This window comes from Nyctibius grandis, chromosome 9 (assembly GCF_013368605.1).
Source record: "Nyctibius grandis isolate bNycGra1 chromosome 9, bNycGra1.pri, whole genome shotgun sequence".
In the NCBI taxonomy this organism is placed as follows: Eukaryota; Metazoa; Chordata; class Aves; order Nyctibiiformes; family Nyctibiidae; genus Nyctibius; species Nyctibius grandis.
Genome location: NC_090666.1, coordinates 7938542 through 7955726, shown reverse-complemented (window position 1 = coordinate 7955726; position 17185 = coordinate 7938542). Strand labels below are relative to the sequence as shown.

Here is a 17185-nt window from a genome sequence, read left to right as displayed (position 1 = left end):
TCAGATCACTTATCCCCAGTAAGCACAAAAAAAATTCTACTTGCTGCAGTAAGCTACTTTAGGCAATCATCATGGATTTAGTATGTCGCTTTGTCCCCCATATTTTTAAACTAACGAAATGGAAAAAAACAGACATTTCAGGAATTCTGAAGAACATATGAAAAAGTTTGGCTCAGTAAGAACTGTTCTGCTTGAATAACGGCAGCACTATTTAGAGACGTGAATCTATAATATCCTTAACCCAAGTTAAATGGCTCATCAAGTGACATGAGTGCATTTTCATCAACTTTGCTGGTCTTCGGACTAAGTTCATCTACTTCAACACAAGGGCAAGGAACAGCTGCAAATGTCAACTTTAAGGAGATCTAGTGAAATCATAAGATTGGAAACTATCTGCTTTTGTAACGTGTAATTTTAAATTTAAATACTACTTCCATTCCTTCCACTATGAATCCTACTCCTTCCTTGCATGCTGACTATTGCTTATGAAAACCGCAGTTACGGCATAATGTAAACAAAACTGTGAACACCCCCAAAATACATATGAATAAAATTTCCTTCTTGCAGTTTATGTAACAAATCTGCCCATCTGCTCCTACAGCTCTGACACTTGAAATGACAAATGAAAAAGCAAGCCCTTCAAAACTTCAGCAAAACTTCACTCCTAACAGAATCCCAAGAGGAGAATTTTCATCTGAATGAGTATTTTGTTAATTCCAGCTGACACCAGATCTCACTTGTTCAAATATGTTTAGACACACAATTAAAAAAAAAAAAAAAATAGGCCCAAAAGCAAGTCCTGAGGTTTGAACAATTCCCAGTGTTTCTTTGGATTGAAACCAAAATCACGTGCCAGAACTGAATGGCTATCCAGGGGAGTGCCTGATACTCACTCTCCTCTTGTTAAACTAAGAGGGTCTAATTGTTGCAGGAGACAATATATCGCTTGTGTTCCTCGCTCCAATTGCTGCTTCTTTGGAGGCCTTGTCATTCAGAAACTCAGCACCTCTTCTGGTAATGTACTAGGTTAATGCTTTAATACCTCCATTAATTTTATGGAATTATTTTGGATTTAAGCCAGTGAGTTTGGCCCATTTTATCCCTTAATCCAATGAACTTGTGTGCATATGATTTGAACTATGTATAACTCTCAGTCTCTGAAAATCCTGATACTAGAAAACAAGTGCTCAGTTCTACTGTATTTTCAGGCACAAAGATGAGTATAATCAGAGGCAAGAGGGAAAGTGGCATAGTGGAGGAAGACTACAGCAAGGGTCGGGGCAGAGGGAATTATTCTGAGACAGATTCTGATGATAAACTTCTCCTTGTACTAACTATGCAGGCATGTAATGACCCTTGCGGCTGCTGAAATGCAGAACTTGTGTTATTCCAGAAAATCTGTGGGTTATAATGCATGAAAATATGGTAATCAGAACAGTCCTGGCTCCCCACAAGAGTATCACAGCTGCAGGAGCCTCTGCCAACTATGGAAACTTCCATTAGCCTTCCTGACATCGCAGGCCAACATTTATGTAAATCTCTCAGGGGAAAAAAATGAGAGATACAAAATAGAATGTTTAACCTACTGACTTTATGAACTATTCCAGCTGAAATGCCAAGAATGAATTATACAAGTATCAGTACTACAGTAGCATTCTCTCGTGACTCAAATCAGGGGTAGGGTCTTACAGAGCCCGTGTGTGAGCATAATTCCCAAAACGCCTGCCTCAGCCTCACACCACCTTTAAAACAGTGGCAGAGGTCTTATTTCCTTGAATAACTAGAAGTTGATCATGGAGAGAACATGGGGAAAGGTCACCATTTAAAAAAAAACAAAAAAACAAAAAACCCAAAAAAAGTCAAAAAACCCCACCACCAAAACACAAACCAACCATTATGCCAAAACTTCATGGGCTCTGTACTATATTTTTGTCACAGAGAAACAATGTTCAATTTAAGGAGAAACTTGTGTACTACTTTTGCAGAAACTTACAAGAATAAGTACTGTGTGCAGATGTACAGCTCCTTTGGCTTCATTCAAGTCTTTGCAGGATCAAAGTCTTAAATATATTATAATCTGCAAGCACTGAGGCGGAAGAAAGGGAGAACTGCAAAGGAACTGTATTCTGTTCTGTTCTTTTTAACAAGGCCTGCTTATATTTGCATTGATGGCAATGGATTTGTGGAGCTCAGCAAAAGTAATAAAATTTATAAGTCTCAGCTTTGTTTCTCAGAAATACTCCCCCCAAAAATGTGGATAAAAGTAAACATTAAACTCACTGCTTCAATGTTGTGTAGCATATCCATGTCTTGCTCTGTAAGTTTTCCGAGAAAGGGATTTGATTTGGACTCTCTTACCAGGTCACTTTTCAAACACGCAAATGAAGTTCTTACGTTTAGCAGTCTATGTGCACACATAATTAAAGCCAACTCAGCAGGACACATGTGTTGAACCCTTGCCTTGTATTTCTAGTGCATTACTCAGAGGGTTCTAAAGCTACAGTTGCTTTAGAGTTACTCAGTTTGCTGCTGACAGAAAAAGCCACCATACTGTAAACCAAATGTGAGATGTCAAATGGAGGTTCTGTGTCATTGCAATCTCATTTTAAAACAAGACGGACCTGTCCAGGTGAAATGGCAAACTGAGCGTGCTAGCTCCCCAGCTGATGTATGTAGAGTTCATGAGGTTTATGCTGTTCAGTCACTAACCCTTTATTTAGTAGGTTACTAGTTTATATTTTCCAGAATAAAACCCAGTGACTTTGCAATAAAATATTAATTACTGTTAACCTAGGTTTTCACTGTGGCATAGGGATTTACTGGCACTAAATACTGATGGAAGATACAGGAATAAAGAGCGGGACTATTTATAACAGAGTGTATTGATTCAATTATTTTCCTGCCTTAAAATGTATATGCTCATAAACATTTGATTTCAGATACTCCCAGCAGATATCAGACTTGGAACAGCAGGTAACTAGTGTGAATAAAAGTCCTGTTGCGGTTCTTCACTCAAACTAGCAAAAGACAAACAGATTATTTGTAAAATCCTGCACTTGTAAAGCTGACTATATGAATAAAAAAATCCAAGCCACACAGTAAACAGGCAGAACTTCAACTGATTTACTGAGTTGCATCTTGAGAGCTACTGTAATTTAACTTCCAGCACACTGGCACTAGGGGATAGGATTTGATGATACTGCTTTCTATTGCAAAATCCATCATGCTATTCAATATTTAAACCCCGTGCTGTTTTTAAGGACTATGGAAGATACTCATCACAGATTCATGTTGACATGCAAATCCTCAAGCACAATGAGTAATTCAGGAGGTAAGAATGAATATGAGGAAAAACTACTCCAAAAGCAGGCACCTGGGCAGCACATCAGGTAAGGAACTGTTTCCCATCAGGGGATATAAAGCAAAAAGGTTCTACATCCTTTAGAGAGCAAAGAAAGTGAGTAAGCAGTGAAAGATGGACACAACAGTCTGAACAAATACTTTTTGCCACCTGAACTACTTAGTATAAATCATCACTTGCTATGCTGTTTCCTCAGCAGCTTCATTCGTGTATTGGTGGGCAGGTAACAGTTTTAACTGTTTTTTCAGCAAATATCATTAGCAATTTGAAACTTGAGGAAACGTAGTTTCAGGCTCAGTAGTTCACGGTTCATCAAGTCTTTATAAACCCAATGCGATGTCTAAGCCATTAACTACTCAATCATGTTCAGTTCTGAGAAATACATTACCTGACCAAAAAATTCATTATTTGTGAACTCAGAATCAAAACATCAAATTAACTAAAAACCTGACTACTGCCCTCTAGTTCAAGGCTATTTCTTTCTTCTGTCACGCTGTAGTGTGTTATATTACATTTTCATTGTCTATCACTTCTTTGGACTTTTCTGGATTGGAATGCCACGTTTACAGTATCTTGCACACATTCCTCAGGCCGAACAATTTTTTCCTTGTTATCAGTCCCCCTTATTGCAAAACTAAAGTTCTGAACTGCAAAACCGAAGTATAGGTAAATCTTTTTCTGCTGAATAATTTTTTCCGTCAGCTCAGGAGAAGAGTTGATCCAAGGAATCATACACAAATTTTTATTCTTTTCCTTTCCATTGACAGGCTTAGAGAGAATATTTCACATCTGCTGCCCTGCAGGATATGTAATGTGCCACAGGTAGGTCTTATGATACAGCAAAGATGACTACGTTTCTCAGGTTCACACTGCCCTCACTGTTCTGTATTTCCTTGCTATTTAATCAACCTTGATCCTTTCTCCTTGTGCATCTTTCAGGAAGTGAATGGGCCTAACCCACTTTTCACTGATACCTGGACAAACTTGAGCTCACTGACAGAGTTGGATTCTGGCCTTTAACATTTATCACACTGCCTTAAAATCTGTATCAGAGAGCCACACTGGGCTTAAAGAAGCCATACATCAAGGAACTCACTAGCCTTTTCTGAACTTCCTAAATGCAAAGCTCCATCTCTCTTCCCAAACATGAAGTAGAACAAAACCTGATTTTATAAGACAGGATGATTCAGGAGAATTCTCAAAATCTTGGCTCCTTTTAAAATACAGCCCTATCACATTACACTCCTACAGTCTTCCCACTTCTCTGTCTCTCCTTTTTTCCTATTCTTTGACAACTGCCCTTGTTTCCTATTTATGTTGGTGAGGACTATCTACAAGTTCGATTGTCTCTTCACAATCTGCCTGCTGGAAGTCACAAAAGATCTCCTGACCTACCTCATATTTGTATACTAATTTGCTTTAAGTCCTTTACTGCTCCTGAAAGGGTGCTAAGGCTCTAGCACTAGTCAGCATACAGAGAGGACATACTCAAACATATAGAACGCAGTTAAAAGCAGAGCTACTTACATAAGAAAAAAAAAAAAATCTACTTTTTTCAGGCAGTGTAATTTTAGGAATTGCCTTTAAATGTTACCGGTATGACATTTTTATGGTCAGAAAAATTATTTTCTAAAGGGTATGTTTCTTCAAAGGTTGTATTTTGTACAGCAGCAGCCATCACAAAGTGCTGTTCTCCACAGCATCAGCATGCACAGGAACCATCAAGGAATAAGAGAAGTCTATCTGACAAAACATTGTCTCTTTGCAGAAAAGCAAAAATGTTTCTCACCAACCAAGATTAACATACTAATTCTATTAATATCTGCCTGTGTACTTAACTTTATGCATAGAGTCAATGCATATTAAAGGTAAGTATATGAACAGTGTTTGAAGCAGCAGGGGTGAAATATGTATGCAAATATCATTTTGGTGTGCATTGTACTGTTACCTGAACCTACCTTTTCCTTGATATTTACAGGAGAATTGATTTCTGCCATCCCTCTTCAGGTGAGAATATTGTCTGTGAAAGGAGAGAAAAAAAAAAAAGATTCATTTGGAGGCTTTAATCCCAACCTGTCAAAGCTACACCTATAAAGACTAATTGGATGTGCTTATGTATAAGCATTAGAGAAACATGAGAACACAATGTCCTGCACAGCAGTGCTCAATCTTGCAAAAAAGCAAAGCTAGTCCAAATTTCATACCTTCCCCAGATTAGTTCTGCAAAAATATTTAAAAAATGCCTCATAGTTATGAATCTGGATAGAAGGGGTATCATGCTTCTCCCAGCCATGGCTCTTGGACCCTATTCTTTATTGCTTGATACCTCTGAGGCTTTAAAAGGAGGAATACCTTAGACGAACTCAACAGCTCCTGTTTTCTTATTCACCAGCAACCTCAACTGTTGCCAGAAAATTTGTCTGAAGGTCCCATCTCAAAAAGCAGCTGAATGTGCCAGGAGGTTAGGCTGACAAGTGCTGCGTAGCTTTTTTTTTTTTTTTCCCCAAACTAATTCAGAGGATTTAGCCACACAGCTCCTATTGAAACTAACAGGGCCTGTACAGTTAAACCTCCAAGTCTGCTCCGAAAACTTGGGCACATGAATGGAATTTGCATGTGATTAAGAACCCCTGCAATATGCTTTCTATTTCCAGTTATGTGGCTGGGTGAGAGACACTGTACGGCATGATGAAGAGTTAATACACAGAAGGGAGTCCAGTCGCCTAATCCTGCTTCCATCAAAACCAACTGCCTTAGATTTCAGTAAGGAACAGGCTTGAACCTTCACACTTTAAACACAAATAATTACAGGAAAGACTAAGTCAAAAAGGAATAAAAGCTTGGTTTGGTCACCAAAATTAACTCTACTGTACACTGATAAGAAGGTATAGACGTACATAAATGAGAATGAAATCTTAGGGTTTTTCCAAGTTTTTAAGCTGAAACACTTCCTCCTTTTCCCCATTTGAGCCCTCTGCTCTGTGGACTGATATAATAGTTCCCATAATTCTTCTAAATCTCTTCTAATGCACTTAAACAATCCTCCCTTAACTCCTGCTTTGAAACATAGCACTTCAGTGGAATTTAAACTCCAGAAGCAAAGTGCTTCCATTACAATATCCACTGATAGCATTTAAATCTTGTTACTAATTTTTGTATGCATCCATTTTCTAATTAAGGAGATGAGATTCAAGGAAGCACATTTTCAAAAATAATGTGACTTTTTTGCGGTAAATGGGGAAAAGACGATAGGAGGAAGAAAAAGAAATGAATTTGAGTTTTGGTCTGATGAAGAGCAGACACTAAATTATGGAAACCCTCAAAAATAAGGTGCCAGAAGAAAAAAAGTAACCCTTTCCATTGCCCGTTATTAAAAAAAAAAAATGCTTGAAATGAGTAAGGTTCCTCCTGCCATCTCTATTTTACTATACCATGAACAGATACTCTCTATAACTCACATACCTTATATCTGTCTTTAGTCAGTGGCTCAACCATTTTGCCAAGACACTGAGCTGGAATCTCACCATCTCTGATAAGACTTCCTGGTAACTGGGTCACTCTTGTCACTCTGAATGCCTTATTGTCTGCTGGTATCTCAGATCAGAAAGTCCCCCCCCTGCCCCGCCTCCTTAAATTAAGGATAAAGAGCTCAAATGAGTTTCTTTGTCAAACCCACCCAATGGCTAAAAGCAGAGTTATAAAACGCCTGGACAGAACAGGCAGGAAGATCAGACAGAATATGATCTTGGGGCAACTGCATTTCCAATATTTAGTGTGTTCCAACAACTAAAGGAAAGTGTTGAGAAATGACTGTCGTCTGTAGTCCCTATATAACTTTTTTTAATGTACTTCTTGTCTTTTGCTGTCAGCTATTTCTCACATTAAATGGGCGCAGAACATGAGATATAGGTCATTAGATTTCCCACGCAGACTGGAAAACTTAGCTCTAAAATTACTCTGTAAGCCTTCATCTCCCTTACTACTTTTCAGAAGAGCATGCCTTGTACCCAGTGACATCAAAACCACGCTGGACTGATACTATTCTCTGTTTAATAGATAATCGTATGTTAAGGAATAGTTATTTGACTAGTTCGCCCGTGTACCTACTATCTAGCAGCTTTTGTAATGTTACAGACAACTGATGGAAGCCTGCCCTCTGGCACACCAATTTAAATACACTTAATCTGATCCAACGTCTTACAACAACATTAACAAAAAAATAGGAAAAAGCTGAGAAACCAACACACAGCACAGAAACAAGCACAATAAGGATTATAGCTAACTAACCCTTCTGGCCTTAAAAGTCTGTTACTCCATTAAAAACAATAAATAATGGGAAAACATCTCTGTCACATGAAATCTTCAGGTTCTGCCTTTTCAGCATGTATTTTACTCATTTTGTAACAAAACTATACATTTTAAAACTGCATCTTGTATGAAGCAAATTAATCCCAATAATCGTACTTTGTGAAAGCGCCACACCTCTCAATTTGTGTTGCTTCAAAGATACTAGTTAAATATCAATTTGCTGATTAAACCCTACTACAACACTTAGCCAAATTTACTCTTCATAGCAATGCTCTGACTCAGTTTAAAACCAGATATAAAAACTTCATACAACACCTTGCCAGATTTGACTTGTCCCTTCTCTGCTGTACGCTCCAGGTATTACTATGATTATAGTCTTCCACTGATGAACGTGGTGCTGATTCAGCTAGCCTGCAACTGCAAGCTGTTTCAAGAAGACTTGGCAAGCCACACAAAACATACCCCGTGTTTCTCTCTTTCGGCCTCGCCTTGCCCCCCCCCCCCCCCCTTTAAGATCAAGAACTAAGAGGACACCAGCTTTTACAAATGGACTCATTCCTCTACAGTTCAGACTCTTCCTTAATATGCATATTACAGCTGTCAAAATGAAGATGCTAAAACTGAGTTGGTGCTATTATTCATTCACCTTCTCCAAGGGCAAATAATTGAAATAACCTGCACAACACTTGCTCATTTATATAACTCAGTCCAGCACTGCTTGTTACATAAAATACAAATGATACATTAAAAGGAAAATGTCAGTGTAGCACTGATATTTAAAAATATCCTTTATAGCTATACTTAATAGCTAATCAATTTAATTTTCTCATTGTAGCACAAACTGATTTATTGAATTAACTGGTATTTTTCCTCTGATGATATTTTAATCTCTGTATTGAACAATTACTGCACTTCTAATCCTGTGACAGAAGATTATAGCACGTGAATAATTTTATGAACAAAGTAGTCCCACTGAAGTTCAGAAACTTTAGCTCCAGGCTTGCATCTAAATTTGAGCTGCCACATTCTCATCCCGAACTCTTCAGAAGCTTCCTTCTGCCTGAGCTGTGGAATATCAGAATACGGCCCTCAACTGAGCCCTAAAAGCCCCTAAAGCCAGGGTAGAACAGTGCTCTGCATGTCACTAGCAGCATGCACACAAACACACACGTTTGGAGAAAGATTTTTCCAGATTTTCTGCAGTGGCTAAGATTAAGTTAACACAAGCACTAAATTTATAATGCACAAAACACACTGTATATGAGAGGTTCTCAGTTTTAATGTCAGCTTATGTGCTTTGTCTTTCTCCACATCTCTTGCTTGTATTTGTGTTCCTGAAATGTCACTGCATGTCATACCAGCAGGACTTCCATGAAAAGGGAATGAAAGAAAAAATACTACAGAATCCCTTATATAAACGGGTCATTAATTTCCGATATCAATTTTCAAATGTGTTACCTGGAATAGGAGATTACTCCCAGTTGCTGGTTACATCCTGACCTCAAATACTGATGGAAAGCTGTTATTCTATACCTATCACACACATCCAAATGAGACATTACTTGCCTTGTAAAATGAAGCATTTCAATAGAACAAAAAGAGAAAATCTAGTGGAGGCGCTTCGAGGGAATGCCGCAGAGAAGACTGGATTAAGTCTGGCAGAGGCTTACTCCTCTCCCTTACCAAATGAAGCAATTCATACGTCTCTACGCAGGTTTAAGCTAACACGCAATTGAACCGGGGCAGCTACGGTGCTGGCGCGTGCTCTGACCTGCTGACCTTACTGCAAGCAGCAACTTCCAGCAGGGCAGACAGTTAGGAGCAGCCTTTAGCCACTGCAGAAAATATGCCGGAGATCACCTGTCACAGCCTTAAGCACATGGCTGCTCGCCCAGCCTTTACAGGAGTTTCCTTTCTGTCTTCAAGCAGCTCTGAAATCCCACTGCTGCAGTGTTCAACCTCCAAAGAACACCTGCCACCCTTCCACTAGTGCCACCTTCGGAGGTCTTCGGCTCACAGACACCTTCCAGCTAGACAGGCCTTGGGGTAAAGCTGACAAACACTCCATTTTACACAACATTTTGCTTGGGTGGGATCGCCTGCATCTCAAGCATCAGAGAACCATGAGACCAAGCCTGTGCCCTGCCACTACTGCAAAACCTGGCAATTACCACCTGGCACATTTATATTTCAGACTTAGAAACAAAATCAGAAAGAGAAGAAACGTGCTCCTCTCCAACAAAACGAAAAAGAATCTCCTTGCAAATATACAGAGGGGGAAAGGAGCTTATGAAAGCACAAACATTGCCAGAAAGATACAATTTGTGAAAATACCAGGCAGTAAGCTCTGTCAGAGCAGAGGAGATGGTGTGTGACACTTGTTCCACCATTTCTGACATCTGAAGATACAACTTATCTTTGGCAATGGGGAACAGAAAATTCCCCACGAAACAGCACAGAATAATCCAGTGTTGGAAGAGTTTCACATCTGTAGGTTTATAGATGAATAGTCTCCTACACCCCAAAAATGACCTATTTCCTCATCTGCCCACTGCAACTTTTCCCTTTTATAGTGCTCCCCCCAGCAAAACAGGAACCCCAGACCTAACTGACTCGACCCTTGCCAATGCTTTTCAAAGCCCTATATGCTTTCTGCAATCACCTGCTGCACCTTGGGTGCTCATTTCTTTTAAATGTCCACAACTAACCTTTTCAAAGTTTCACACAGCACCCCCAAAAACCCCTTTGAAAGGTTCTTTTGCACTGCCCTCTTCTTCCCTTTTTACGAGTCAGGCGACTCCATGACCACAGACACTTTGGGTGACAGTAAAGCAACACAAGGCAGGAGATAAATAGATACATGGCCCTACCACTGATAAACTTATCATCCCTAGTAAGCAAGACCATACACACTCGGTCACTGAGTAAGCTTTCGCTGTTAACAGAGCAACTGGAGTTTACAGTTTTGTCACTCAAATATATTAATAAAGTAGAACAATGCTACAATGTGGATTTTTTAAGGATACTTTACTCATTTCCACATAGTTCCATCAAAATCCCCCAGCTCCAAAAAGTTAACAAGGTACAGAAGGCACAAAGCAATAACAGTTTTAGAGCCAACTTCAAAAAATATGTAAATGCTAAGTATCTCATGAGATTGTAGCAACCTGCACTATGCTTTCATCTTCTGCACTTGGGCTTCCTCTATAGAATTACACCTAATTTTTAAATGAGGTTCCTATCTATCCATGTGTATTATATTACACTGCCTTGCCTGCAGACTTCCACATGCCCTAGGTAAAGACAAAACGAGCAGAATCAGAGACACATGGCCTCCATTCCACATTTGACTTTGACTTTTATTATAAAGAGATGCTACCAGAGAATTGCAGATGAAGGCTGGGATGAACACACCTTTTCTGATGTGGTTTTAAGTTAACATTTTTGTATCAGAAAGACTGACGAAAGTGCAAGAATGTGATACCAAAATTCAAGTATTTCAGAAAGGAATTCTTCTGGTCTTCACTCAGCTTTTATTTAAATAGCAGAAGAAAAAATTACCTCATTAGGTCAAAGGCCAAACATTAGCGTGCATATGATTCTTAGCTACAAAAATCAGTTTCCTTAGTTGTGCACAAAGCCCTGCCACTGTGGTTGCAAAACTACTAGAGATAGGAGATTTAGACAGTTCTCTTCACTGTCTTGAGATTAGCAACGGGTATGATTTGCTGTAGTCTAGTGTCTAAAGATAAATATAATAATTAAAAAATAAATGCATATACATAACCAGTGTCAAGAGCATCTAGGACATATTAACAAGTGTCCTCCGAGCTGTCCTTTTAGCCTTCCGTGTCATTATAAATGAACACAAAAAACCCCAACATAATGTGTAATTAATACAGAACTGCTACTTTTCCAGTACTGTTTTATGCCTGCCTAAAGATTGTATCCAGAAATGGTACACACCATCATTTTGTTTTTCCTGGTTTTCGAAGTTTGAGATTAGCCACTTCAGGTTGCTTAAGTGACTCTGGGTAAGTTTGATGATATCTGAAGCCTTTAGTATCATTTTCTCTCAATACATGCACAAACATATGTACGTGAGTGCACACACATTCCAGAATATTCTTCATTTGCAGAGCTCAGTCCCACTACCGTCCTCTGGTCATGCTTGTCTCAACCACAGAACGCAGCAGTTGCCTCTGCATTCTCCCTTCTGCTCAGTTAATGCAGTCTGATTCCCTGATGGTCACCACACTCCGCCCAAAACCTACTTGGCTGCAGAGCCGGAAACAGGATGCAGGAAATAAAACATCTCACTGATTCCACATGTAGGTCTGGATTCTTACAGGAGAGGCTTATACTCCCCCACTGCTTATCACCTCCTCCCTGAGGATTTCTGAAGTGATTGACACTACAATCTGAGAAAGAAGCAGATGTCTCAGAGATACTACAGCCTTGCAGACAGGCAGTAAGGCATAAAGGTTTGGAAAATATGCAATGGCGCATGAGGAACTCAGTTATGTTAATTAACACCACAAAATCCATACCTGAGAGATCATGGACCTATCTTCTACAAAGAGAAAAGGGACAGAGGTGAGAGTGGGATATGAGAGGAAGGACAGTCCTTGGCATCTGGGTCAGTGTCCTTCGAAGCCTGTCTCCCACCCTTCTCACAATTCTGCCAAGGGCAGGAATGGTTCTAAGCAGGTATCACAGCAACACTGTGATGTCCAACCAGCGTCACAACAAAATGGTTCGGCACCAGAGTAAGTACCTCATTCTGATATATCACATTGCTCTTTGATCTTGTGCTCTCCTCTTCCTAAGCAAGGATGGTGCTATCAATATAACCCAGAGAGAGCCTGTGCTTCCCCTCTCCTGTCAGCTAGCTCACTTCCCTCTCCCAGTTCCAGTGCATGAGCAAAGCCAGGCCACTACATATGTGGGCGCCACAGGCATCTGTGCTTTCACACTGGAAAAAGCACAATGCGGTGTGTGATGGATCCTCAGGTCCTCCATGCACCTGGTGCTGCAGACCCCACTATAAGAGAGTCCTGCAGAGGAATGTTCTAGCACTTATCAAGGTCAGTTTGAGAGGCAGTCAGAAGAAAGCTACTTGACAGGCATCTTCCCCAAACTCCATTAATGTTTCATCCAAACAGTTTGCAAGTATTCAGTGATATGACCTTATCTTTTGATATGGACATCAGAAAAGATTCTGGCTGTATTTCCTGTCATGGGTCCACAGACAATACCACAGCCTTGTTACTACAGCACAGGCTGCTTGCAAACCCTCTTGCTGTACGTATTTGAATGCTGGGTCTGTCCTATCCAAGTTAATAAGCTCTTCTTTAACACAAATTTCAGTGTGGCTTCCCAAAAGCTCAGTGAGTGTCACTGTACTGGCTGATATTCACTCGTGCCAAGTGACTGACTCCATGTGACTGTTACCACCAGAGTTACCATCCCAGAGATGTTTAAGTATAAGAACCTGCGAACTTTGTAGAATATAGCTTGGGCTGAGAAGGATCCAAAACAGTTGCTTATATTTAGATCATTAACACCATCCTGCATCTGAGCAATGGAGATCAATTTAAAAAAAACCCCTAAGCAAGCATAGATTTTGCTACCTTCAGAATCAGCCTTTACACAGCAAATACTGTTCAAGCTTAAATACAGTGTAAGTGGCATTACACCGCAGTGAAATACATCAAAGTGATTCTCATGGCCTCTGGCTCACAAGGGCAGAAAATTCAGAAGAACAGCCGAACCCAGACAGCTGCAGAATATATGCCCACATTTGCAATAATGATAAAAAAAAGGTAGTAAGTTGTAACATTTTGCTGATCTTTTCTTGCACTTCTGAGAAATTTGTTCAAGAATTTTAGCCTAACGTGCTCAAGGATACCAAACGTTAAAAATTACTCTTCTTTTTACTAATGTTTCAGGCTGAATTCTAAAGCCATCTCTGCCACCTCCCTGCATTTTTCCATTGCAAAATGTGATCCCTACTCTTATCATATTTGCAATGAAACAACTAAGAACTCTGCCATATGAGACACCTGAATCACAACACTGACAAAAGGCCAGCTCTGTGTTAATTACAGCAAATTATTGCAATGAAGAATCGGGCCACAGAAGGGGACACATCTGAGTCCTGGGTGGAGCAATGAATCCATGTTGCAACAGATGGGTACCAGTACAAAGTAGATATTCTGTAACTGCTGATATATATATATATGTATATAGGCAGGGACATCCACATACCCAGAAATGCTACTTCCATTAAGTTGTTCTGCGACAATCCAGAAGCCAAGGTATACAGGGTATATATGCACCCATTTTTTACTGTCTGCCAAAGAATCATCACAGCAGCATTAAGTTCCACTACAAAACACATTAACTTCCCCTGTCCAGCAACCCTCTTCTTGGAATAAAGTTGTTCTTCTAATGATACATACATATATATTCGATGGCAATGCACATACACTCTTACACCAGCAGTCACCTTCTGTACTTAACACTGTTAGCAAACAATTATTTGCTTCCATGTGATACGAACACTGCTCCTTCCTTTGATGGTTACTTGGCTTCCATCCATAAAAAGATCTTTGATTTATTACCTCACATTCTGCACCTGTGCATTAAAAATACATACAATAAAAATATCTAAACAGATTCATTTTGTGTGGCCTATTACTATCTATTTACTGAGTCCAGAGGATGGCAGCCAACTATTCTAGGGTGGCAATGAGCTCAGCATGAGTGATCCCCAATCTCTTTGCATGGCAGGCAAGCAATTACAAGTCCAGAGACCTGTAAAGTTCTCACGACTGTTCACTTTCTCTTCTCTTTTGTTTGACAAACTTGTATTAAATTGCATTTAAATTCAATCATGGTAGTTCTAATGATATCATGAATTAAAAACAAAAAATTATGTCATACATTGGCAAAAACAGAGATAAAGCTACAAGGCAGATCAATCTCCCACCCTCCGTCTTTGTTCAGAAGAGATAGTAAGGATGAAGAGGTGTTCAAACTTTACAAAGTCATGAAATATCCTACTACAGAAAAGCTAATCAAGTCTTGGCTAAATACTGAACACCAAAAGTTTAGTTAACTTAGAGTGTTCTAAGAACACATTCTGGTCAGTTCAGTAGTAGTTCAGTGGGTGGAAACTACTAATATAATAAAATGCTTTATGAAGTAATTGTACCTTAAATAAAATAAATTTGAAAATAAATTAAAAAGAACAATTATTTTAAAAAATAAATAGCATTTTAAACACTGAAAAACATCCCCAAAACACATGCAACGGTATGTTTCTTAAACAAAACCTAGGAATTCAGATTCAAAAAATGCCAAATTTCTTGAAGGGTGTCTTGTTGCACAGCACCAGGCCTTTCCATGAAAGGGTATTTACATGATAGAGCTGTTTCCTAGTGAACAGCCAAGTGACTTAGGCACAACCTCTGAAAATTCTTCCCATCCTCTTTATCATACTGACTAGTAGCCACACCTTTTTTTTTTCAAGCCAGACCCTCTCTGAAGCTGCACGAATGTTGCCATTTGAAGTAGAGTGCCAGTAATCTGAAGCCAACAGTTTCCCACCCCAATTGCTATACGTATCATCACATGTTTGAACTCCCTATCCATTGGGTTTTGTGCCCTGCTGAGGTACGTGGTCTCATTCGACCTGAACTACTACCAAGTGTATCGCTGAAAGGATGTGAGTGGCCAAATGCACTTTTAGTTCCAAACCAAGGTGACAGTGCTTCCCATTGCTCTTCTTTTTGACCTGTACAATTTATACCATCCTTTCACCTAAGAAGGAAACACCAATGCACTGAAACTCTACTCCACATTAAGAAGCTATACTGAACTACAAAAAAATACTAAAATGATGAAATATGATAAGCCAGGAAGTCTCCCAACAATTTTTCATTTCAGAGTAGGAAATTACCAACTCATTCAAATCAGAACTTCTGAAAGAATGAGGAGTCCTGTTCTATAAATTCATCTGATAAATGTTTATTTAAACAAAATGAAACAGCTCAAATGGAAGAGGCTGAAAAAACTCATCCCAGCAGCCCAGCGACAATGGAATGTCTCCAGCCTACAGATACTGAAGATCTAGTGCCTGCTTCAAACCAGCCTCCTGCTACACCAGAAGCGTGCTTTAACCCCTGGTCCATTCTTAAGAGAAGAAGAGGAACTTCTCCAAATATTTTTCATCTTCCCCTCAAATCCACCTATTAGTTTCCTAGAACCAGTTAAGATCCAGGAAAGGTACTTTGCTGCTCCAGAGGTCCAAAGGCAAGAATCCCAGCACCACTTTATCAATATCACAACTGCCAGTGGCTGCTCAGGATAAAGTAGCAACTTGCTTGGCTCCCGATGCTCTCTCCACTTTAGGGACTGCACCCAGGGGCTCTATACCCTCCCCACTCTGCAAAAGAGTCACTGCTGAGAGCCTGGAGCCTATGTTCTGCTGGCTGGCATCCTAGAGGAGCATCTGAAGAGCACCACTCTGATGCAGCATAAACTAAAGATGTCCAAAATTCCCAGGTTTGCTACATATATCTCACTAGTAGAGTTGAGCCCAATTCAGAAAAGCTGGATTCAGCTACATGGCCAGTAAAATGTTCCTCTCTGATACGCAGGAGGGAGGGATGCGGGCTCTGGAAAAAAGATTTCAGACTGCAAAAACTCACTCTCCAGAGTAATGCTTGCCAAAATAATCATTAATGTCTTGCTCTTCCTCAAGTGCCTGATGGAACCTTGCCGAACATACCGATAAAGCGCAATGAAATGGTAAAATACGATCTACTCAAATACTACATTTGCATGAACCCCGTGCAAAACTGGAAAAAAAAAAAAAAGGTTAACTTTCAGTTTCTACAAATTAGATATTATCTTCCAAGTCATTCTTGCCAGGGGTTTGAGTCATTAAAAGTCATTTACGTTGGCTCCTATTTCAGCTCAGAATGGCATGCCATGAGACGGTGTCAGTTAATTTGCTTCTGCGGTTGCCCAAATGTGGTCTGCTAGAAGAGTATGGCATGGGAATGCTAACAGCAACATCTGTAATGTAGCTGTATACCCTGCCTCAATCACAGTGGTTTCTCTACACACTTAAGAACACAGGGACAAAAGTGAACGTCAGGAAGTGTTCAAATTCACACTTGTTTTAGATGTTAAGAAGTAAAATTATCACAAGGAATCAAGCTTCCACCAGCAGACTGGTATAGTGTAATTGCTATAGTAAATTCTCATAATCTTGTAGTAAATCTCAAGTTCAAAGAAAGTCTTCTTTCTACTAAGTGTTCCAAGTCCACACCGTCTTCCCTTCTCTCCAGCTCAGATACCTTTGAAGAGCCAGTTTACCATTGCTAGATGTGCAGGGTGGATTCTCAGCAAATACAGGTTGGAGGAACTCCTTTGAATTCAAGGAGCTACGTGGACTCTCACCAGCTGCTTGCTGGGCGCACAGGGCAGGGGAGCACAGCATAG

At 39.8% G+C, this 17185-nt stretch overlaps 1 protein-coding gene across 2 annotated transcripts in view; it reads right to left on the bottom strand.

Moving 5' to 3' along the window:
- SPATS2L (spermatogenesis associated serine rich 2 like) overlaps positions 1 to 17185 on the bottom strand; it is a 149661-nt gene that overhangs the window by 40553 nt on the left and 91923 nt on the right. For both annotated transcript variants that reach the window (XM_068407627.1, XM_068407626.1), the window contains exon 3: positions 5320 to 5381. In XM_068407627.1, coding sequence (XP_068263728.1) covers positions 5320 to 5358 — 39 coding nt within the window. In that variant the 5' untranslated portion in view covers positions 5359 to 5381. The remainder of the gene's footprint in view (positions 1 to 5319; positions 5382 to 17185) is intronic.